At 35.4% G+C, this 26,511-nt stretch overlaps 1 protein-coding gene across 1 annotated transcript; it reads right to left on the bottom strand.

The window, feature by feature from the left end:
• Positions 1-18,677: 18,677 nt before the first annotated feature.
• On the bottom strand, positions 18,678-20,889 carry LOC108459293 (amino acid transporter AVT1D-like). Its single transcript, XM_017758638.2, has 10 exons — positions 20,652-20,889; positions 20,346-20,560; positions 20,173-20,196; positions 19,887-20,067; positions 19,603-19,819; positions 19,373-19,508; positions 19,130-19,295; positions 18,998-19,041; positions 18,857-18,919; positions 18,678-18,773 (listed from the first exon to the last, which is right to left on the bottom strand). The coding sequence occupies exons 1-10, from the start codon at positions 20,827-20,829 to the stop codon at positions 18,678-18,680; spliced, it is 1,320 nt and encodes a 439-aa protein (XP_017614127.2). The 5' UTR covers positions 20,830-20,889.
• Positions 20,890-26,511: the final 5,622 nt, after the last annotated feature.

The following is a 26,511-nucleotide window of genomic DNA, read 5'->3' as shown; positions in this document are numbered from 1 at the left end:
GCTTGCCATGGGATTCGAACCCATGCCTCCCCTCAAATGCTCCACACGCCACTTGCCACTAAGCCACAAGGCTTTTTGTGTCACAATTTCTCCAACAATATTCTTAAGGCCTACCTACTACACCCAGGGTTTGATTAACCTTAAACCAAATTTTTTTGCTAGAGTCCAGGTTTAAACCCAGGACTTCTCCAACACTTTTCAACACACTTAACCACTAAAACAAGCCTTCATTAACGAAATTTGCATGTACAATAGAATATTATAAGCTGCCTTCAACCGCTCCCATGCTCAAGGCCCAAAACTTCTAGGCCCAAATTCAGGGTGTTACATGTGAGCTTTACTCAAAATCATCTGAATTAACTCTGAATTTCTCGGAACACAAATTCGATCTCGAAATCTCAAACAATCATCTTTATCAACTCTGAATTCTGAATCAGACTCTCCATCACACTGAGCTCTTGTAGCTAAAATCTCATTATCAATCTTCTGAGCTTGGATAATCTACTGTAAGAACAAAGGTCTTGCTTTCAATTCAGCTAAAACTGAACCATCATTGGACAAAACCAAATGAGGATTCATCGCACGCAAAGCAAACAACAATTTTCGACTCAAGGCATTAGTAACAACATTTTCTTTTCTCGGATGATAATCAATCACAAGTTCATAGTCTTTTAGCAGTTCTAACAATCTTTTTTGTCGCAGATTTAGATCTTTCTGATTCATCAGATATTTCAAACTCTTATGATCAAAATATACATGACATTTCTCACTAAACAGGTAGTGACGTCAAATCTTTAGAGCAAACACAATCGCGACTAACTTAAGATCATGTGTCGGATAGTTCTTGTCATGCGGCTTCAACTATCTCGAAGCATAAGAAATGACTTTGCCTTTTTACAATAAAACACACCCCAAATCGATCAACGAAGCATCACTGTATATCACAAATTCTTTACCCGATTCAGGTTGTACCAATACGGAGCTTTAGTCAACAAAATTTTCAACTGATCAAAACTATTCTGACACTTTTCAGACCACACAAATTTCACATCTTTCTAAAGTACTTTTGTCAAGGGAGTCGCAATCATCGAAAAACCTTTTATGAATCTTTTATAATAACCAGCAAGTCCTAGAAAATTGCAGACTTCAAAGACATTCCTTAGAGGTTTTGAATCCAAAATAGCTGAAATTTTGCTCGGATCAATTCGGATACCAAAGCTGATACAATATAACCCAGAAAACCAACTTCTCGCAACCAGTATTCATATTTACTGAACTTCGTATACAATTGTTTATCTCGTAGAATCTGTAGCACTAATCTCAAATGCTCGGCATGTTCAGATTCATCACGTGAATAAATCAATATGTCATCAAAGAATACAACAACAAATTGATCTAGATACGGTCTGAAAATTTTATTCATCAAATCCATAAAAATAGTAGGTGCGTTAGTCAATCCGAAAGGCATAACTAAAAATTCATAGTGACCGTACCTCGTTCTAAAAGTAGTTTTCGGAATGTCTGAGTCTTTCACTTGCAACTGATAATAGCCTGATCTCAAATCTACATTCAAAAACACAGCAGCTCCTTTCATCTGATCAAACAAATCATCAATTCGGGGCAGAGGATACTTATTCTTGATAGTCACCTTATTCAACTGATGATAATCGATACACATTCTCATCGTACCATTTTTCTTTTTCACAAATAGAATCGGAGCACCTCAAGGTGAGAAACTCGGTCTAGCAAATCCTCTACTAGTCAATTCTTGCAACTGAGACTTTAATTTTTTTAGTTCAGTCGAACCATTCTATATGGAGCTATCGAAATCGGAGTAGTACCAAGTACCAATTCAATGCCAAATTCTACTTCTCTAACCAGAGATAATCCCAGAAGTTGTTTAGGAAACACATCAGGGAACTCACAGACAACAGGCACAGATTCAACTTTCTTTTCTGACATTCTCAAATCAATCACATATGCAAAATAAGCTTCACAACCCTTTTTCACAATACTTAAAGCTTTCATCGAAGAAATTACAGCAGGCAATCCATTCAAATCACTAGATTCAATTCTGACTATTTCATCATTCTTGCATCTCAAATCAATAGTTTTCTATTTATAGTTCACAACAGCATCATGCAAAGTTAACCAATCCATACCCAGAATTATATCAAACTCATCAAAAGGTAACAGCATCAGATTAGGCAGAAAACAAGTGCCTTTAAACATTAAAGGACAATTCTTACAGACTTTATCAACCAAAACACGCCTAGGGGTTTGAAACTCTAATTACAAATTCAGTAGAGTCTACAGGCAAAGTCTTACTGTTCACTAAGTTCATGCATATATACGAATGTGTCGATCTAGGATCTATCAAAGCAATCACAGAAGTATCATAAAGAGTAAACGTACCCGTAATCACATCCGGTGATGAAGCTTCCTTACGAGCTCGGATAGCATAAGCTCTGGCAAGTGCACGAGTCTCGGATCTAACAGTTGTATCTTTTGTTCCTCTTTGACTACCACTTACATTTCCTGTATTTTTGGGAGGTCTACCATGAGAAACGTTGCCACTAGGCCTTGAATTCTGAACAATATCTTTTTCAACTAAATCTGGGCAATCTTTTATAAAATGATTTCATGAACCATAATTGTAACAAGCTCGGCTATTAGTCTTTCCCAGCATTCTCCAAAATGTCGTCTTTCACATTCATCACACTCAGGCTTTTCATTCTTTACATTATCAATATTGGCAACAGACGTAGCTGGAGCTTTAAAGCTCGATTGTGATCCAGCATAACCTCTGTTCTAATATCCCACACTAACCTTTGAACGGCTATTATCATCTCTAAATTTCTTTAATCCAGATTGAAATGATTTTCTCAATGATCTCTTTCGTACCTCTCTAGCTTCAAAATCAACTTTTCTTTTCTCTTTCCCGAGATCTTCAGCTTTACATGCTCGTTCAGCAAGCACTACAAATTCTTTGACTTCCAGAATCCCGACTAACAGACGAATATCTTTATTTAAGCCATCCTCGAATCTTTTACACATTATTGCTTCCATAGATACACATTCACGAGCATACTGACTTAATCTTAGGAATTCCCATTCGTATTCTGTGACAGACATACGACCTCCTTTAAGCTCAAGAAACTCTTTACGTTTCTGATCGATGAATCTCTGACTGATATATTTCTTCCGAAATTCAGCTCGAAAGAAATCCCAAGTAACCCATTCACTTGGAATCACAGATATTAAAGTCTTCCACCAATGATACACCGTATCCCTCAGAAGGGAAACAACACATTTTATACATTCTTTAGGATTTGATGATAATTCATCAAACATTCTTATCGTGTTTTCTAGCCAAAACTCGGCTTTTTTAGCATCATCACTCGTTGTATCATGGAACTCTTCAGCCTCATATTTTCTAATCTTATCGACTGATGGTCTACTTAACAGAACCAGATTCACTGGTGGCATAACAGAAGTTTGAGGAAAATTAACCGGGGGTAGAGGTTGTTGTACAGCCAGATTGGTTCTAATGTATTGGGTGAACCAATCATTCATCATCTGATAGAAGGCTTGTTTAGCCTCACCGTCAAGGCTACTCATAGCCAGTCGTGAATCAGCTTGCACCGTCCCTTGTGCGGGAGCAGGGGCATTGCTTTCAACATTGTCTGCTACGGCTCTTTCGGGGTCCATTTTCTATATATAAAAGTACATTTCAATGTCAGGATTCATTACACTATCACTAATGGGCGTCGAAACCACCAAATATAGTTCCTACAAAATAACTCTAATTAGTAATAAGAATGGTAGCAGGGTCGAGTCCACAAGGATTGGACGCTTTAATCAACTTCCGTGTATAGCATATGATTAGATTGTTTGTCATGTCGAAGTTCATGGCAATAGTCATGCCCACGACTTCAATCGTACCTGTAAAAATTAGAAATAAAAGTAAATCGAGGGTTTGTAGAATGTTTAGAAACTAGATAATTGAAATAGTATAAATAATTAATTAAATAAATTAGAAACTAAATTGGGATTTGCAATAAAATGTAATAAGCCTTAGCCTTAGACTCGGTAAATTCCGTGTTGAGAATCGATCCTCGAAAATTGATCTTCTCCTTCAAACGATTAGCTGGTTATAGTGATTAAGAACGTCCTAACCACCAATTCTTCCTCTCGTAGCTAGTCTCGGTACATCCGGCAAACCAAACCTTACCGATAGTCTAACCGAGATACACGTGTTCCCGATTCAAGATTTCAGTAGCCCTGCATTCTGAAGAACCTAATTTGAAATAATGGCCTCAACCGTGTAGGTCGTTTAAACCCCATCACCTATTCTACAATTTATTCAAAATCGAGCCTCTTTTTTTCGCATACATAATCAATGTATACAACTTAGGCAAAAATAAATAAATGCTCAAGATATATAGTTTGATCAACAAGTGTCATAAAATTGAAATATGTGAACTAAATAATTTCATTAAATTATCGACGAGGTCAAACCTTTTTACGCGAACTAGGATGACAACCCAAGTACCCTATCCTGGTTACTCAGTTCAAACAGTTTTTTTTAAATGAAGGCTCAGTTAGCGAAATGTTTATAAGTTATCGACTTGTCACTCGAACCTTTTTACGCGAGATAAGATGACAACCCAAGCACCTTACCTCGGTTACTCAATCCGGTCACGTTTTCAAAACTTCACTCATAACTTGAACCTTTACTTATTTATTTATTCATTTATTTATGCACAAATAATTTTTCCAAACAATCAATTTATACGAAAAATCTAGCTACATATATCAACTTTAAAACACAAATGTCAACTAATCTATATACTTGAACATTTTAATTCAAAATATGCCCAATTGTTCAAATTAACTAAGTATGAGATTAAAGGCTCAATATCAAATAAACTATCGAATGAATTCAACGTAAGATTGAACACATGCAAAAGACAGGCATGCAACAAAAATCATGCATATTTACCATCCAACCCCCTACTTAATCTATGCTTGTCCTCAAGCATATATTATATGAAATAAAAGTTAGCAGACCAAATAAATAAAAAGAAAAGTTAAGAACACTCCCCATATATGTTAATGACATTGTTGGTGTTGGGAGTAGCGATTCTGCAGGATGTCGAGGATTGTGAAGACTTGGGTTTCTATTGTTCCAAGTCGAACTTCGATCCGGCTTAAACAGGCCTCTACAGTTAGACACTGTTCCTCTTGTTCTCAAGTAGCGAAATGTGGCTGTTGGCGAAAACCCATATTCCCACTAGTAGTCCGTATACCTGGAGGAACAAAATAACATGCAGTAGGGGTGCCGGCAAGCAAACCCATAGAATCCAAAAAATATTTATCTAGGTTGTCCATACGATATGCACATGTCAAGGATGAGCAATCGATTTCAAAAGGAAAAAGTGTAGAGGTTAAGTTCGTAATATATAACCCAAGTATTAGTGGACGATTACATCGAAAAACAGCATGAAAATTTTGTGCAAACCAATCTCCTAAATTAACTTTAAAACCGGAATGCATACACCACAAGAAAAATAATTCAGTTCTCATCAAGACAGAGGACGAATCATTTCGTCCCGAAAAAATAATGCCAAAAATCGGTGAATATATCTTAAAGCGAGTTCATGCACCAATAAGTACTTTGTGGTTTTCAGATTATAAAGTTGAGTAGAATGCGTTAAAGAACAATAAGCATTTTGAGCATTGAAGTCGCTCGGAATATCTAACAGAGCAGTATGATAGGAATTGAACTGAATATTGTCAGGGTCAACGAAACCCACGGCAATATTAAATTCGGAAATTGACATTCAAAAGTCCTTACCAAGCAAACAAAAACAGACAATGCTTTGTGTTTCAATAGTCTGTAATGCATTAATATTGAAGCTAAATGTGGTGAAAAACTCATAGATCAACTCATAATATGCATTACAAGAAATATTTGCAAATAAGCTCCAACCAATAGCATCAAAATAATTCATCACAGCATCTTGAATATCTAACATATCAAGAGTGGTAGAATCGATTTGCTTACAGACCGGGATTGGACGTTGTCGAATGTCGTCGTCTCGTGTGCAATGCTCTAGGGTTGAAAAATCCCAAAACCCTCGCAATTGTCCTTCTGTGGGAATGGTGTTGGCACGACCTCGTCTATTATGTTGACTATTTCGTGTTGGTCGAACATATTCATCGGGCGAGGGGGTGGACTTGAATTTTCAGCAGCGTCAGTACTGCTGTGTGGTGGTGTCACTGGCTCACGTGTCGATTATCGATGGCTTCGTGTAGACCGTGTTTGCCGTTGACTGACACGTTCATTCATGGTCGAAGGAGCCTTGTCATGGTCATTAGAGGTTCGAGCCTCGTCCGAATTACCTGCATAATATGTTAGTAAAGGCAATGTAGGTTGAGGATCAGTAATTGACCTTTCGGGAGGGGCAGGGCTACTGTCCAAGTGTTTTGTATCGACTAGAGTCGGGCTTCGTCGGTGATGAGTTCTCGTTGGTGGGTTCGTTCGTCTAGGAGGAGGTAGAGAAGGTTCGTCGTCGGCTATATCGACGACAAGTGGTGCCGAAAATCGATGTCGACTTCAGTTGAGTGAAACCGGGATATTGTCTGCCGTTTGGTTCTAAGTTTGAACCATTGTATCTGTGTAGATGACACAAATAATTGGCTTCTGTTGGCTATGACGATGGCGACAATCGGTGATGGTCAACGGTGGTCGACAACGGTGATGGCTTGAGACAACCGCACGACTGTAGGTGGTGCAATTTCGACCATTTTTTTGAATGGTGATGGTGGGGGTGTCGGTTAAAGTGGTGGGTGGTGGGTTGGGTGTTTCAAAGAAAAAGAAAAGAAAGAACAATAAAAAAAATAGGGGTTGGGGCAAAATGCACGGTAGCACACGGCGATGGGGATTTCGTTCGGTGATGATGGTGCGACGTGGGTGTGAGGTTACTGTTCGGTCGTGGTTCAGCAGTGGGCAAGGCGTTAGACGGTATGGGGTAAGAGGAAGAGGAAAAGAAAAGAAAAATAGAGGGTTTTTTTTATGGTTTTGATTTCGTCGACGGCGGCAGTGGAGTCGGTGACGGCTTGTGACGGCGGTGCGAAGTTGGCGATGGTAGGTGATGTCAGCTATGGGCTGTAACGATGGTGTGGGGTCGTTTAGGGTTGGGGTTTTGTTTTTGAAGAAGATTGAGTAGATGGAGAAGAAATTGGGAAATTAGGGATTTTGGGTGTTTAAATTTTTATATTTTTGTTATTTTTTATTTGGTTTATTTTTGGTTGGGTGAGTTAATTGGGTTAGGATATTGGGCCAATCTTGGGTATTGGGTTTATTTGGTGTATGGGGTAGGTGAGTTAATTTGGGATTGGGTTTGGGTTTGTGGATGGTTAACTTGGTATTTGGGTTTAGGGTAAGTGGGTTAAATAAGGTGGATGTTTATTGGACTTGGGTTTTGGGTATTTTGGTATGTGGGTAAATGGGTTTGGGTAGGAATTTAATGGTTGGGTATTGGATTTTAGAGATTTTGTGAAGGTTAGGAATTTTTTTTCTTTACTCGAAGTGTGTCGTGCCCACGCCACCATCATTATTCGTCTTCTTGAAAATTTATGACCTTCATAGTGTTCCTGAAAACATCAAATTGACTGAGATAAATAAGAATTAATTTATTTATTTACACCCTAATTTACTTAAACTAAAAATTAAATAAATAAAAATAAATTTGGGTTGCCTCCCAAAAAGCGCTTTTTTTAACGTCGTTAGCTCGACGACCTGGAAATTTATTCAGCTGACTTTTCGAGGACTAATTCCTCAATCAAGTGGACTTGAACGTTTTCGTAAAAAGGCTTTAATTGCTGTCCGTTGACTTTGAATTTTTTTCGGATTCTTCGCTTTTAACCTCGACTGCACCATGTGGAAATACACGAGTAACAATAAAAGGCCCTAACCACTTAGTCCGAAGGTTACCTGCAAAAATTCTCAACGTAGGGTTATAAAGTAATACTTTCTGTCCTACCATAAATTGTTTACGGTTTATCTTTTGGTCATGGTACACTTTGACCTTATCTTTGTAAATTTGGGCACTCTCATACGCTTCTCATCGAATTTCCTCAAGTTCCTGGATATGCAATTTATGATGCTTACCTGCAGCTTCCAATTCCATGTTGCATAGTTTGACTGCCCAAAATGCCTTATGTTCTAGCTCAACAGGAAGATGGCACGGTTTACCAAAAATTAGTCAATAAGGAGACATACCTATGGATCCTTTATAAGCTGTTCGGTATGCCCATAATGCATCGTTAAGTTGCAAACTCTAGTCTTTTCTATCTGGCTTAACGGTCTTCTCCAAAATCAACTTGATTTCTTGATTCGACACTTCCGCCTGACTGTTCGATTGTGGGTGATAAGCTGTAGTGACTCGTTGCACCACTCTGTATTTTTTCAAAAGCGTATCAATTACTTTATTGAAAAATGCGTCCCTCGATCGCTAATCAAAGCTCGCAGTGTGCCAAACCTGGAAAAAAATATAACTTTTTAGAAAATCAACTACTGTTTTGGCATCAGCAGACCAGTGGCTTTTCCTTTCACCCACTTTGACATATAGTCAACAGCAAGTAAAATATAAAAGTTACCGAATGATGAGACAAAAGGGCCCATAAAATCAATGCCCCATATATAAAAAATTTCACAGGCATGCACAGGGGTTTGAGGCATTTCATTTTTTTGGCTCAAATTTCCTACCCTTTGACATTTTTCGCAAGTTTTACAAAACAGATATGCGTCACGAAAAATATTTGGCCAATATAGTCCACATTCAAGTACTTTATGTGCAGTTCGTTTGGGGCCAAAATGTCCACCACATGCATAAGAATGACAAAAGGATAGAATTGATTTTACCTCAGTTTCAGGAACGCATCGACGAATTACCTGGTCAGAATAGTATTTCCAAAGATAGGGGTCATCCCAAATATAGTATCGAGACTCACGTTTGATTTTGTCTTTTTCAAATCGCGAGGTAGGAGAGACTATACCTGTAGCAAGATAGTTCACCATGTCTACATACCAGGGAAAAATCGTCTGGGCAGCAAGCAAGTTTTCATCCGAAAAATCATCTTTAAATGGTGTTACATCCTTTGATGGAGGAATTCGGCTTAGATGGTCAGCCACCAAATTTTCACGTCCTTTCTTATCTTTTATTTTGAGATCAAACTCTTGCAAAAGTAGTATCCACCTTATAAGCCTCGGTTTTGCTTCCTTCTTTCCGATCAGATATTTGAGACCTGCATGATCAGAAAAAACCACAATCTTAGTTCCTAATAAATATGAACGAAATTTTTCTAAGGCAAAGACTATAGCTAGAAACTCTTTTTCAGTGGTTGAATAGTTGCTTTGGGCAACATCCAAAGTTTTAGAGGCATAGAAGATGACGTGTGGTCCTTTCTCGATCCTTTGTCCAAGGACTGCTTCCACACTATGGTCACTAGCATTGCACATTATCTCAAAAGGATAACTCCAATTCGGTGGTTGAATAATAAGTGCCGAAATGAGCTTATGTTTGAGCGTATCAAACGCTTCTCTGCATGATTGGTCAAACTCGAATTCCTTGTCCTTCTGTAATAGCTTGCAGATAGGTTGCACAATTTTCAAAAAGTCCTTAATGAATGGCTTGTAGAAACCTGCATGACCAAGGAAAGACCGAATCTCTCTCACAGTTGTGGGGTATGGAAGTGAGTTAATGATGTCAATTTTTACTTTATCGACAGAAATTCCCTCAACAGAAATAATATCACCTAGAACTAATCCCTTGTCTACCATAAAATGACATTTCTCATAATTTAGGATAAGATTAAATTCTAAGCATCTTTCCAAAATTTTTGCAAGATTTGTCAAACATACCTCGAAGGACTCACCATATACAATAAAGTCGTCCATGAACATCTCGATTATTTTCTCAACGTAGTCCGAAAATATACTCACCATGCACCTCTGAAAAGTGGCTGGTGCGTTACAAAGTCTGAATGGCATTCATCTGTAAGCTAATGTGCCAAATAGGCACATAAACGTGTCTTCTCCTAATTCTCCAGTGCCACTGGAATCTGGAAAATCCCTGAGTAGCCATCAAAACAACAATAGTGAGACTTTCCAGCTAAATGTTCTAACATCTGGTCAATAAAAGGAAGTGGAAAGTGATCTTTCTGAGTTAGTGAATTCAACTTCCTGTAATCAATGCAGACTCTCCACCCGTTTTGGACCCGAGTGGGAACCATCTCACCTGCTGAATTCTCAATTACTGTTACACCAATCTTTTTTGGTACTACATGGGCTGGGCTAACCCAATTACTATAAAAAATGGGATAGATTATCCCGGTGTCAAGTAGATTTTAGATTTCTTTTCTTTCTACTTCCATCATGGGCGGATTGTGACACCTTTGAGCCTCTCTTTTAGGTACAGCATTATCCACCACTTGAATTTTGTGCATGCAAGTTGAGGGGCTCAACCCCTTAATGTTGGCTATCATCCATCCAATTACCTCTTTATAGTCCCTAAGGAATCGTACCAAGTTTTCCACTTCTACCCTCGAGAGTTTACTCGAGATTATCACCGATAGTGTATTTCCTTCATGAGAAAAGCATACTTCAAGTGGCCTGAGAGTGGTTTGAGTTCCAACTCCGGAGCTTGCAAAATAGACGGTACGAGCTTAGTTTGTGAGTGAGATAATTCAAAGGTTTTAACTGAAGCTTTTCGTAGCTGCGATGCCTCCATATGAACTACTATTTCGTCAACAGAATCTTCAATGGTTATCCACTCCTCTAGTTCCTTAATGGCGTCAAAATCTAAACTCCTACAAAGGACAGTTCATAATTCATCCTCGTCATGATATTCCAAAAGTAATTCAGTTAAATGATCAAAAATATCAATGTTAGAAACATTAGGAATCATGCTAGGATGGTTCATAGCCTCGTAGACATTGAATTTCACTACTTCCCCATCGAACTCGTGAGTATCCCACTTTGTACGCCGATCTTCGTTTGGGCGGCACTCAAAAATGGCCTCCCGAGAAGTATGTCTGATGCATTGGCTGAATTGTCATCCTCCATGTCGATAATGTAGAAGTCTGCAGGAAATATTAGCTCGTTTACTTTGACCAAAACATCTTCCAACACCCCTTCCAACCTATCTGTAAGTTGAATAATTACATCTGTTTCTTTTAAAGAACCTGTGCTAAGTAGTTTATAGATTGACAAAGGTATAAAATTAATTGATGCGCCTAAGTCACACATTGCCTTTTTGATACCAACACTACCTATTTTACAGGATATGAAAAACATACCTTGGTCTTTACAATTGAGTGGTATTTTCCTTTGCAGAATAGCAGATACATTTTCTCCGACACTTACCTTTTCATTTCCTAGGAGTTTCTTCTTGTGCATAATTCTTTCAAGAATTTGGCGTATCGTGGGATCTGCTTGATCGCGTCGAAAAGAGGTATGTTGATTTCTACCTTCTGAAAGGTGTCGAGGATTTCTTTCTTTTCACACTCCTTCTTGCACTGGACAAGCCTTCCAGGAAACGGAGGTGGTATTGCAAATGAGTTTTTTGGTGTTGGTTCTATCGAAGCTTCTGTGCCAAGTTTATTCTTATCGCTACTAGTGTCGTGGGCATGACTAATGTCGTGGCCACGACTCGTGTCAGGTTCAAGCTCCAAAACCTTCCCACTCCTTAACGTCATAACACTTGCATTGTGTCGAGGGTTTGGTTCTGTTTGGGATGGAAGTTTACCTTGAGACTCCAAAAGGCTAACTGTGAGCGCGAGCTTGCTCACTTGCTTATCCAACTCCTGCACATGCATGTCAGTTTTTTATTGGAACTTCTTAGTGCTATTGGCTAGCCTTTCCACTATGGCTTCCAAAGATGACTTTAGGGGTGGTAACTGTTGATTCTGGGGCAGCCTCTATTGGTATGGTTGATTGAATCGAGGATTCGACCTATAACTTAGGTTTGGGTGATCTTTCCAACCCATATTATACGAGTTCGAGTAGGGGTCATATCGTCTTTGGGGGGGTCCTGGAAAGTTTCCTACAACATTTTCTTGTTCTGTCGAATCCTCCTGTAAAATTGGACATGAGTCCGTCGGGTGGTCTGGCTTGGCGCAAATTCCACATGACCGTGTTGCGCCTGTTTTATCTGAAAGCAAAGTTTGAACAACATTAGTCAGCTTATCAATCTTATCTTTTAGAGATAAAGAACTTATCCCATGAACCCGTCTCGTGGGTTCTGTAACTGGTTAGAATTGTTGAGAGTTGGCAGCCATGGTCGAAATCAACTCTCTCACTCTTTGAGGCGTCATGTTGACTAGTGCCCCTACACCTGCAGCATCTATCATTTTCATTTCCATCGAGAGTAATCTTTCATAGAAATACTGCAAGAGTGATTGTTCAGTCAGTCCATGCTGTGGGCAGCTTGCGAACAACTTTTTGTATCACTCCCAGTAATCGTAGAGCGATTCAGTGTCCTTCTGACGGATTCCTACGATATATCTCCTTAGTTCGGCCGCCTGAGCTGCAGGGAAGAACCTGTCAAGCAACAAATGAGACATGTCAGACCATGTGTTGAAAGATCTCGGAGGCAAATAAAATAACCACTCTCTAGCAGAGTCAGCTAATGAGAATGGAAAAGCACGAAGTTTGATTTGGTCTTCTGTTACTCCCTGAGGCTTCATGCTTGTGCACACCATATGGAACTCCTTAAGATGGGTGTACGGAGTTTCATTTTGTAGTCCACGAAAAGTAGGAAATAGATGGATCAAACCTGAATTTAGCTAGAATGGTGTTCCTCCTACCGGATAGGTTATACATAAGGGTTGTTGTTCATCCGGTGCCGCTACGAGCTGGCGTATAGTCTGTTCGGCCATCTCATCTGGTTTGTCAAAAATTTCTTCAGTGTAAGATATGGTTTTGAATCCGGGATTTGGTCGTTTACCACGTCGTATCGCTTCTCTTCGGCCACTTTCTCAATTTCTGGCTCAAACTTAAGATTCCCCAATTCTGATCTGGTCATAAAGTAGACAAACAAAAGTTAGAAAATATCTCCAATCCCCAGCAACGGTGCCAAAATTTGATGGGCGTCGAAACCACCAAATATAATTCCTACAAAATAACTCTAATTAGTAATAAAAGTGGTAGTAGGGTCGAATCCACAAGGATTGGATGCTTTAATCAATTTTCGTGTATAGCTTATGATTAGATTGTTTGTCGTGTCGAAGGTTGTGGCAATAGTCGTGCCCACGACTACAATTGTACCTGCAAAAATTAGAAATAAAAGTAAATCGGGGGTTTTTGGAATGTTTAAAAACTAGATAATTGAAACAGCATAAATAATTAATTAAATAAATTAGAAAATAAATTGGGATTTGTAATCAAATGTAATAAGCCTTAGACTTAGACTTGGTAAATTCCGTGTTGAGAATCGATCCTCCAAAATTGATCTTATCCTTCAGACGATAATTTGGTTATAGTGATTAAGAACGTCCTAACCACCAATTCTTCCTCTCGTAGCTGGTCCTGGTATGTCCTGCAAACCAACCCTTACCGATAGTCTAACCAAGATACACGTGTTCCCAATTCAATATTTCAAGAGCCTTGCGTTCTGAAGAACCCAACTCGAATTAACGACCTCAACCGCGTGGGTCGTTTAAACCCGATCACCTCTTCCTCAATTTGTTCTCGAGGATCCAAATACAACATGGTCGATTCGTTTCTCCAACTGTCAGAAAACATGACTCCAACCTAATGAGCTCTTTTTTGACTTGAAATCGAATTATCCTTAAAGGATGAGTTGTCAATCCCGATACATAGGAAAAAAGGTGAATATCGATTGGAAGGATTTTAAGCGCGAGTATGAATCTCACAATTCTCGATCGGAAAGAACACCAGCCTAAAGCTAAGATAGAATTTAGTTAAGCATGAAATTATTCATGCTTTGTGAGTTTGGAAAGAAGATTGATGATTATGGTGAAGAAATGAATGGAAAGGACTTGAGAGAAATTGGCCCAATTATGGAAAAGAAGCAAAAATTGGAGACAAAGCTACAAAATGCAATGTCAAATTGAAGAGAAAAAAAATGATATTCCAACTCCAAATTGAAAAAGGATGTAAAGACAAAGAATGATTTTCTAAGAACTAAAAGCCCCTATTTATATACATGGGGTTTACTAAAAATGACTTAACCTAAATTAATAAAATAAAATAAAATAATAATAAATAATAAATAATAAAATAAAACAAAATAATATCTTCCTATTTTTAGCTTTTTACAAATTCAAAATATATGATAAATCCTTGGCTTTCTCCATTCTTTTGATTTGGCCCCGATTCAATGATTTGTCTTTCAATTTGGTCGTTTTTTGCTCGTTTTTGACCAATTGCATCCCTGACAAGATTAAATCATAAAAACACCAATTAAGCAGTGATCAATTTAGAAATAAACCAAATTAAGTACAAGAATCATGTAAATTAATATGTTTATCAATCACAATTCATAAATATGACATGTATAGCTAGACTCACATACGCTATGGTAGTCCTAGAACCAACTAGACCATAGCTCTGATATCAATAAAATGTAACACCCCTAACCGTATCCGTCGCCGGAATAGGTTAAGGGGCATTACCGGACTTGTAACTTATAACAGATAACCAAATATCAAATACCATTTCAAATCAATAAGATACCATTCATTCATGTTCATTACGACCTTAAACCGAGCATACAAGATCTAATCCGTGCATCTAGAAGCAAATCGATAACATGTGTACTTTTCAGAACTTATAAAAATTTTCAACTTTTAAAAGGTCACACGCCCGTGTGAACAAGCCGTGTGCCTCACATGGCATTAGACACGCCCATGTGTGTAAACCGTGGCAAAACAGGGATATATACTAACTGTTCCACATGGCCACAAGACACGCTCATGTGCCAGGCCGTGTGAAAATTAGAGAGGCTACTGACTTAGCCACATGGCTGACTACACGCCCGTGTGCCAACCCGTGTGCCACACATGACCAATAGACACGCCCGTGTGTCTAGGCCGTTTCAAAACTGGAGGGTATACTACCTTTAATTCATAGGGTACCCCAGGGGACACATGGCCGTGTAACGTGACCGTGTGTCACACATGACTGAGACACACGCCCGTGTGGACAAAAATAGGCCATTTGAATAGCCAATTTGCCACCCCAATTTGGGTCAACCTACAAGCAAAGAAATAAGCATATATGCACAACCAACTTAGCCAATTTCCAAACCAAAACATAAGCCACTCATGACATATCAATTCCAATCAAATACATACTCATAAGCCTTACCAATCTATATCAAACATAAGTCAAAAGCTTGTCAAAACATTTCTTTCTATACATCATTCAATTTCATGCTAAAACTTGTCAAAACTTACCAACATTTACCATTTCTTTTATCCAACTCAAACATATCAAATATATCATATAGCATCACATATCTTATACCAAAACCATGACATATCCACAACCATACCAAACCATATCACATGGCTAAATATAAACATTACAAAACCTATCCAAAGTACTTCTAGCCTATACATGCCATACTTTACTATATACATTTTCAAAAGATACCAAAATGAGATTCGATAGTGTGGTGACGATCGTCAACAATCCCTAAGCTCACAGTAGCTTCGATATCTATAAAACAATGCAAACATACACAGAGTAAGCTTTCAAAAGCTTAGTAAGCTCGTACCAAAAATCATCAACAGTTTATAAAATATAAAACATCAACACATGAGTACTTATTAATTCTCAATTCATCTATCAATTCTATGCCAACACAATTCATATGTTTATACCAATTCAATAAACTTCATATGCATAACATCATCTATCACATAGGTATCATACATACCTGAACCTTCCCGTATTTATTCATTTTCATTCTCACCTCTCGTTCGGATATTTTAAGACTTTCTGAAGATTATTCACGCTTTAACATCCGCACACTTAGTGCTTTGAGGGTTAGCCGAAACTAGAACAATTTCGCACACTTAGTGCCATCTCAATTAACCAAAGCTATCTCGGTATCACACACTTAATACCTCATATAGCCAAAGCTATTTTGAATCGCACACTTAGTGAAAAATACAATTGATTTATCATCGTATTCAAGCATAATCAATTATATATACAATATATGTATAATCCAAGCATCAAAAATATATTTGTAACATCATGTTTTACTTACGAACTTACCTTGTACTCGGAATTGTTGACTCAAATTATTTACTCTATAACCTTTGACTTCCCTCAGTCTAAATCTGAATTCCTTTTTTCTTGATCTATATATATTCAAAATTAACCCTTTTATTCACCAAGTAATTCAAATCAATCCATAAACATTCATTTAGGGCATGTCACAATTTAACCCTCACATTTTCACATTTTGACACTTTAGTCCCTAATTCACAAAATCACAAAATACACATAATTTGCATATACTCATGCTTGGCCGAATATTCATAGCACTCATACAAGTCCACACATTTCATTTATTTCATATTTTAGTCCTTCAATTTACAAATTTCACAGTTATCATATTTCATCATATAGAAACATAAATCTCATGAATTCATCCATGGAACATTTCAAAATTATCATCAAAATCAGAAATTGAGACATGAGCTTAGTAAAACACAAGGCAACGATTACAAAAACGTAAAAATTATCAAAAACGGATCAAAAACGGACCTTGAATTAAGCTTGGACCTTGGCCGAATGTTCAAAGCTTTTAAAACCCTTGTTTCTTTCTTACAATCGGTTAGAAAAGATGAACAATGGCCACCTTTTGTTTTATTTTGATTAATATTAACATATTAATCAATTTCCCATTTTGCCCTTTTATTAAACCATAAATATATTATGATATAATGCCCATTTAAGTCATTTAATTTATTCAATAGTCAATTAACCTCATAAGGACCTTACTTTTATTAAGACATAACACTTAAGCACTTTTAACAAATAGCTAGCGACTTTAACATTTTACGCAATTAAGTCTTTTTTCAAAATTAAACACGCAAACAATTAAATTTTCATACGAAACTTTCACACATGCTAATTCACATATCATAAACATGAAAAATAATATTTAAATATTATTCTAACTCGGATTTGTGGTCCCGAAACTACTATTCCAACTAGGGTCTAAACTGGACTGTTATAGTCCATAAGCTCATATAAACCCGGATACAATTGTAGTTCATGTATGAACTGTGGAATTGAATTGTAATTGGTTGTAGTTGTTCCAACAACGAATGTGGTATCTCGTAGCTCAAACTTGACGATCTGGTCAGATATGAGGTGTTACAATTTCACTCGATTCAACTCAACTCAAATTTCATTTCACTAGACTAGATTTGAAAAAAAATTCAAATCGAGTTAGGATGATAAAATGGAATTCCTCAACTCGATTAACTTAAAAATTTTCACTCGATTTGATCAAACACTCATCCCGAAACATGATTTTAATTGTTTTAGGGTTGTATACACCATTTTTTTTTACTTGATTGTATTTTTATTGGGCCTATTTCACTTGTTACTTTTATATGTGAATATAGAAATGATGTATATTTTTATTAATTATTTATTACATTTGTAATTTGCTATCGAGATGACATAATATAAGCTGAAATTGCATATTTTATAACAATAGAATATGATAATTACAATTTGTAAGTTATAAATTAAATTTTAATGTTATAAATATTTTAAAATTATTTTAAAAAATTATACTTAATTTTAAGTTTAGATAAGTTTGATTTATTTTATTTAAATTATTTTAGATTTAAATAATTTTGAGTCTAAATCATTTCGAGTTTAGGTTGATTTTAAATTAAAATTAATCTCAATAAATGTCAATTTTATTCAAATGACATGAATTTAAGTTGTTAGTATTTATGATAAAATCGAATTGGATGGGAAATTGAATTTAAGATTGTATCAAAATTCAGAGCGAGTAATTTATAGTCATTTCTTATATCGATGTTTAGGAAATAATATTTTTTAATACAAATATGATGATCTGAATAGTAGTAAGGCATCAGTGTTGTGGTCGAACAAAATACAATATAGATAGGATTTATGTTGAAATGTAATATTTTCTCAATACAGATATGATGATCCAAATAATAAGCAATCAGTGTCTGTTATAACAAAATACAGTATAGATAGGATTTTTGTTGATGATTATCAGCAGATCTGATGCTAGAATAATTTAATGAGATTTACATACTCCATTGGCCCCCAAATGAAAGTTGCAACTTGGAAGACCTGGTAAGCAGCGACAAGGCCAGTGACCCAAATAATCAAATTGCCATTCTCGCGCTGATACATGAACCATTAACTGAAGATCCCTCAAAAAATCGTAAGTAATTTTCCTGTCATAAAAAGACTCAGGAACAGGCCTGGTCATGTCTAGCTACAAGCTGATAGAACTGTTAAGTGGTAAAGTCAGTACTATTGATGGGAATTTACTCATGGTTTATAGATATAGATATATCCATCATCTAAACAAATGGCAGAAGGCAAAGTATGCAATGACCCCCCCCTTTGATCAATCGAGTCGGCCAGCTATTCTTATGATCGAAGAATATGTACCAAGACAAGCGATTACCAGTCCTAGAGCAGCAATGCAAATGCAGGCTGTTATCTGAATAGACAACACAAAGCAAAAATGTTCATGTTAAGGCCATTTTGATTGCAATAAAAGCAAGATAAGCCTAGAATTCTTACTTGTAACTTGTTTAATCTATCGCCAAGTATGCTGAGATAACAGGCACATGGAAAGATGATAGTCTGTGATAAAAACATGATTAGACATAGAAATTGGGTTTTAAGGAGTAAATATCAGACATATTCAAAGAGGGAACTTACAATCAGCATTGCAAGCAAAGATCCTGCCAATGCCATCACAAAAGCTGCAGTAGTAGAAATAGAAAATGGAGGAGCAAGTCAATATGTATATTGGTTGGAGAGAAAAAAAAAACAGTTATTGTTTTATTTTACCAAAAAAGGGAACCGTCATTGCAACCACTAAAGTTGAAATCACTAAAGCTGTTCTTATGAGTATAGAAACACCATAAGATCTAAACCATGTGGAGGATACAAGTTCTTCTAGACTCAAAGCAATGGGCGTAAGTGTCAAGGCATATTTTGATACCGTTATGATAACCTGAAACCAATGTATATATAATCTGGATGAGCCTATTGCTTAAATCACAAGAAACTGCTCCGGTCTCATTAACGTACCACAGTGCAGACTGCGATTTTCGAGGCCAAGAATTTCATGGGCATGTTTAGAGTAAATTGAGATTCAACTGAGTCACCAAATATGAGAAAGCCAGAGATAGCTACCCCTGTGCAAACGGTCCAACAAAACATAAAGCTGGAAACACAAGTTAACAAGGCTCTGTTTAGTTTATTATATAGAGTTTGTAAGAATTTGAAGATTTAAGAAGAAGGTGAAATTTCTATGTTACCTGCCTATAAGAACAAAAGGAAAAAGTGAGGGCTCTCTCATGGAAGAATATATATTTGGAAAAACGGAATGGCCGGCATAGCAGAAGCTGTATATACCAACTGAGATGGGAAGGTTTGCAAGGTTAAGAGCAGTTCCACCTCGATGAAACCCGACCTGATCGACTCCAACCCATAACAAGCAAAGCACCATTAAGATTGATGCCCCAACTCCACCAACTGAACATTTAAAAGGTTAACATCATGAGTCATTGCTTAAAACATAAAAGTTAGGGAAGGAGGCAACCTGAAATGTATGAGAGCAAGCTAAGGTCTCGAAGCCAAACAGTTGGGAGAATAATGAGAGTTCCTATGATAGCAAATACTTGAGGAGCATCCAGATATATTTCCGCAAAATGTATGTTGGTGGTCGGGAAAATCATCGACAGGTTATCACTCATCATTATTACGTACTCCACACACGCCGCCTACAGATCAATGGCGCTGCTCAAATTTTAGTGCAGAACATGGGATGGAAATCAGATTAAACACAAACTGCAACAGAAAAACGACAAAGAAAGTGTTGCACTTACATATAATTCTGCATACAAAATCACCTTCATTTCAGGAATTAAGACCAAGTGTTAGCAAGTATCACGATTTCTAATTACTAATGTGTATTAAACTAGATTGCATTGCAATCATAGAAACAAAAATGTATACAAAGAATGAAGGAAATTGTAGTTATAAAGGATGGTCAACTTACAGATATCATTAAGCGACCGGCTACACCGAAAGCGGCCTGTCCGATATCAGGATAAGTTTGTAGGCCAGGAGAGCTTTCTAAACATCTTTTTAATAAAACTCCAGTATAACAAGCAATGATTCCAAATATTATGAGTAATGTGAGGCTAAACCACCCTCCTTCTTTCACTGCATAAGGAGTTGTAAGGAGTCCTATGCCGGACAGAACATTGATTCCTACACCAACATAAACAAAGATCTAAAACTAATGTAGCTGAAAATTGGCAAATAAAAAAAAAACTAAAGGTAATAAATGAAAAACAGTTACCATTAATAAGTGCTTGGGTAAATGAACACTGCTTCTCTGATGGTATTGATCCATTGACAGAAACACTTTGATCTGAAGTTAGGAGAACAGGGGTATGCACTTCTTCATCTAAAATGGTATCGAAAATGAATGGAGTACCCAGGGAAGACTCATCATTGTTACAGCTGGAACTGCCCATTGATCCTGTTGCACCACTTCTCTTTAAGAAACTAAGCGACTGCGGCGCAGTACCTTTAAGCATATCCATTGATTTCCTGCAAGTACCAACATTCTTAACCCCCAGAAATCATAAGATAATTTATCTTACATAACTATTTCACATGGGACAGGCACTAATTAATAACAATAATCTCCACCCATTTTTCAAATATAAAACTTGATGAAAACATAGCATTCAATCTAAAATAGCTGACAAAATCTAAAGGCAATGAAAAAATAAAAGAAAATTTACTACCTGTAACTTTGAGGCCATTTGGAATTGTTGGCTCCAATGCAATTATTGGAGGAATTTCGGGAGGGGAAAGTGAAATCAGATTCTGTGTCATCCTCAACGTGACAACATACCCTTTCAGCTCGATTTTCTTCGTCGTCTGTTTGGAATGCATCTTCTCGATCTAAACCAAGATCCTCATCTATCTTCATATTTCTTCCTCAGCCGTCTTGATCTCTTGGTTTTGTTTGATCCCCAAACACCACAAAATTAGCACATATGCATATATATTGAAGGCACAACAACCAAACACACACACACAAAAAGAAAGAGCTGAGAGATTAAAAAACAGCTGTATATATATATAGATGTTGGGGATTTAATCTCTCTAAACAGGATGGCTGGCACTGGCAAAGAAAGCAATATATGAAATGACAAAAAGAAAGCAAAAATAGAGTCAAAAGAGCAAAAGAAGGAGAAACGGGTTTCGTTTCATGCAGTTTTTATTACTTTATGAAAGGGAAGGAAAGGGGGGAGAATGGGAGATGATGATAGGCAGCATGCATGCATGCAATTGCAGGTTTGTTGAATATGCATGGATTTGGTTTCATATGTATGTCGGGGTGAAAACGTGGCAGTTTCTAAGCTGCTTTCAAAGTTAATGACCGACAATTAATAGCAACCATGTGATGTGAGGAGATAGGAGGAGATCCGAACTTGTGGGTGTTGCATTTGATATTTGGCATTTATTTGCCTCACCACATTTCTCAACTTCGTTTTCTCCGATTTTGGGCTGTTTTGCTTGCAACTTGGAACTGGGGTAGCTACCATTTATATGCTACACATTATTTTAGCTACAATTTAACTTAATCAGATATATTAATTTTTTTATAATTAATTTTAGTTTTTTACAATTACCATATATAGGTTATAAGAAGCCATGATATTGGAATTCTCCTTATCTTAAAATTGGTTCAAATTATGTAAGGTTAAATTCTGTGTTTAGGCCTTTTACTTTGCAAAAATAGTGGATTTAGTGTCTATATTTTATTTTAATTAATTTAGTTAATGTAATCTTTAAATTTTAAAATTTTAGTTTTGATCCAAACAATAATAGTTAAATCTTTTGACTAAATGTAATTACTAGTCATGTACCATGCATACAATTTTAGATTTAGTTTATATTCTTCAAGTGGATCATTCTACGTCCTTATACTTTTCTAATTTTGAAATTTCAATCTTAATGCAAATAACATTCGTTAATCCATTAATTAAATTTTTAGTGAGTAATATGTAGAAATAACAAGTGTTTTTTTCTTGGCATGTAGAAATAACAAGTTAACATGACATTACACATGTGATAATATATCTGCCATATCAAAATTTAGAAATAGTAGAACTGACTTAATGAATTTAATAATTACCATTTGATGGTGATTGAAATTTTAAAATTTAAAAATATGGGATTGAAAATGACCAAATTAAAGTATAATAACTAAATCTAAAACTTTCATAAAATACAGGAATTAATAGCAAAATTTAACCATTATATAATTAGGCTTTAGTCATATTTAATTATATATGCAAATCAAAGAAATGAATTTGTCAATAACCTCTTAGCCTGATGAAAAAATATTATATTAGGAGAAATTTGAGTTTGAGTTGAATCTCAAACAATCCCATCCCAAAAACCAATTATATATATATATATATTTTTTTTACAATGCACGAATAAGCAAGAAAAAAGAAACTCCAATTATAAAACAACTAAACATCTTAAAACTACTGTAGTTTTCATGAATCATATTGATGAAATCTCATCTTTAATGCCAATCTTAAGTGTGTATGTGTTTTCTTTCAAGTAATTGTAAAATTTCTTGCAAAGTTACCAACACCCGCTAAAATTTGAAAATTTACATATGTGTAGATAACTTTATCACTTAATAGTAAAATTATTGCATTATGTAATGTGAGAGTTTAAGCTCAATCTCAAGCATTCTTATCATTGATTTCAATTATCTACAAAATTGTTGGAATATTTTCAAAACATATAGTGTTCCAATAGTTGCAAATGAAAAGTTATAAGTTACCAAAAGTTATGTCACTTAATTAATAATAAAGAGTCAAAATTATTCAAGTAGATATCTATTGGATAATTATGTTTATGGTTAAAGATATTATTATATCCCTATGAAGAGACATGAGACCACCTATAAATAGAAGTGAAATTTCATTTGCTGGACACATCAAAAGTTTCTTTCTATTCTCCTACCATTTTTTATATTTCTAGATTGTAGGTGGGGTGAATAGAACCTTAAAGAAAGTGGCATTGATATATACCTTGAATCCTTCGTTAATTTCTAATAAGTTTATTTTTATCCCCACTCACCAACAATTTTAAGGTTTTAATTTCGTAATTTATGAGAAATTAAAGAAGGTTTGTCTATTCACCGCACATTCACATGCCACTACAAGCACGGTACTATGATGATGGATATCGACAAATGTGGTTGCATAAAGGCTAGAGATCTTGTTAAATTTTGATTTAAAAGAAATCTTTATCACAAGAAAAGGTGTGTCAAATTTATTATTTTACTCATATTGCATGATTTAGATTTCAATTGTTATGTGTTTATTCAATTACATTATGCAAAATATGTGGGTGTCTCATGCATGAATTACTGGACAAAAAAAAATCAAATGTTAGTTCATTTTATGCTTGATTTTTTGAGATGCATGATTCTGATTGGTATATAATTATATAATATATATTATATATCAAGAAAGAAAGAAAGAAAGAAATGAGATGGAATGGAAATGTACAGATAAAATGAAAATGCACGTTTGGGAAAAGGGTCTATTAATGGATCTAAAAGTTACTTTCATTTTGAATGGTGCTGACATTTTTTAAAAATTAGTTGAATATGCTTCTATTCAACAGAAGCATTATGATCATTCGGGTGAGCCTTCCTAAATCGAAAAGTTGCATCACTAGGTCCAACGAATACTTTTAAAAGGTTGGATGAATGGTTTCTTGAAATAAAAAAGTGCAACTTAAAAAGTGATTTTTTTTAAAAGAATCACTTAGGCACCTATTAATGCTTTATAAATAGAAAATAAGCCAGGAGAATTTAAATATAACTTGTTCCATCTAATTTGTGAGTGAAACTCTTATTCTTTCTTCTTCTTGAAATATATTTAACTTGAGATATGAAATTATTTTTTATTCAAATCATGATATTAGTAACTAGAATTTGGATGATATTGATGAGACATTATTCATGGCTAAAATGAAATTTTGTAGATCATATAATATAAATAATTTTGACTGTTATTTTGTTAAATAACCTTAAGCTAAATGGGTTTTATATATGATTGCACATTTTTTATTCTATGTTATAAAGTTTGGACTAGAAGTGGTTTTAACTATAAATAAAATAAGTGATATGCATATGTATGGTTAAATTTTCTAGTCAAGGCGAATAATGGAAAACATTAGTTGATATCACAAAATCACTATTTGGGTATGTAATCTTCTAGTGGAAATGTGAAAATCATATATTTAAAAATGAGATCATATTGTGTATGTTTATGATGATGCACTTGGTATCTATATATTGCTTGGATATAATCTATAATCCCAAGGTTTTATAAAAAAAATTGAGATGTAGTAAATTTTGAAATTTACTATGGAAGCCATGAATCAAAGATCTCGTAAGTATGAAAATAGAAATAAGAATGCTATTTGACCCATTTAGATGATGGACATAATTTTGATCATAGTCAGAAAATAATTGATAATATCCATGGTGAAGGGTGAATGAATTTGTGATTTTATAGTCACTCGATTCGACAATTGATGGTCCTTTAATATGAATGTATATGTTACACCCTTGTATATATAATGTGTGTTGAGAAAAATAAGAGAAAAATAATTTTATTTGTCTATGAATGAAAAAAATTTAAATTCATGTACTGACTTTGAAAAGAAGCTATGGCAAATAACAAATATGTTGTCTAGTTTCACCAAGAGATGTGAGGTCTCTTTACAACAACTTACTTGATGAAAAAGACATGATGTATGGTTTCATATATTTGGGGATTGTGAAACTAATTTCTTGGATATTAAGAAATAAATAAAGTAGTCAAATATAAAATCATCATGATAAGAAAAGATAAAGTGATCACTATAATTTGACAATAGTAGAAAGGATATCCTTGATAGCATTGTTTTGCAAAAGAATGGGTAATTAAACATGGTGGAGATGTTAGTCTTGTGGTATGGATATCCTTGATAGCATTTTCAAGACACAAATAAATATAATATTTATCCATGTGGTATGGATAATTAACATTGCTACGTTGAAAATTTGGAAATTGAGGGATGAGACATTTTCAAGACACAAATAAATATAAAGTTTATCCATGTGGTATGGATAATTAACATAGCTACATTGAAAATTTGGAAATTGAGGGATGAGATACAAGCCTATAATATTTGAGTCACTCATGCTGGAAACTCAACTCAACGATTGGTATAACATTAAGTCTTAAGTTCAATGAGACAAAGTACATCATGAGTATGTGACTGCTAACACTATAAATATATATATACTATATCATCCCAAGGGAAAAAGTGTTAGGTATCCGTAATGATAAGGGGAATGATGAGTATTATACTCTTAATAGACCCATAGCATAAATATGTTAGAGTGTTATAATTTTAGGAACACTCTTGATGAGATCTACCTATGTGAGTGGAAGTGTGACCACGTCTAGGAGCTCAACAGCTTGGCTTTAATAGTGCTCATGAAAAGAGGTTATAGACACATGGCCATAATAGTGTCCCTGGATACTATGCATCAACTGGTGTTGAAATCATTGCGTGAGATGTATTCGATTAATCAAATGGAATAGTCGGTTCAAAGCATAGCCTACTATGCAATATCAACTAACTTTAACATGTTTTCACTAAGTAAATGTTCAATCGTAAGACACCTTCATTTATGAAATTGATTTCCAAGATTATCAAAATCTAGAATATCTTGAAAATGAGGGAGATTGTTGGAAATTTTCAAAATATATAGTGTTCCAATAGTTGTAAATGAAAAGTTATAAGTTACCAAAAGTTATGTCACTTAATTCATAATAAAGAGTCATAATTATTCAAGTAGATGTCTATTGAATAATTATGTTTATGGCTAAAGATATGATTATCCATTTGGGTAGTTATATCCCTATGAAGAGACATGAGATTTCCTATAAATAAGAGTGAAATTTCACTTGCAAGACACACCAAAAAAACACATCAAAAGTTTATTTCTATTCTCCCACAATTTTTTATATTTCTAGATTATTCTATAAAGAATTACTGCAAAAATTCTTTATATAAAGTGATTTTCTTAGTATGCTCCACTCAGTGCTCAGTGG

Source organism: Gossypium arboreum, chromosome 4, assembly GCF_025698485.1.
Source record: "Gossypium arboreum isolate Shixiya-1 chromosome 4, ASM2569848v2, whole genome shotgun sequence".
NCBI lineage: Eukaryota > Viridiplantae > Streptophyta > Magnoliopsida > Malvales > Malvaceae > Gossypium > Gossypium arboreum.
Note: the sequence above shows the minus strand (reverse complement) of the source record. Positions and strands in the feature narration are given on the sequence as shown.

What these genes read in the sequence shown, in the direction of transcription:
- LOC108459293 (XM_017758638.2), bottom strand. Translation starts at nt 20,829, where the DNA reads ATGGGCAGTTCCAGCTGTAACAATGATGAGTCTTCCCTGGGTACTCCA. An exon ending in CCGGTCGCTTAATGATATCT is followed by an intron (nt 20,197 to 20,345) that starts GTAAGTTGACCA and finishes CCTGAAATGAAG; the next exon opens with GTGATTTTGTATGCAGAATT. An exon ending in AATGACGGTTCCCTTTTTTG is followed by an intron (nt 19,042 to 19,129) that starts GTAAAATAAAAC and finishes CTACTACTGCAG; the next exon opens with CTTTTGTGATGGCATTGGCA.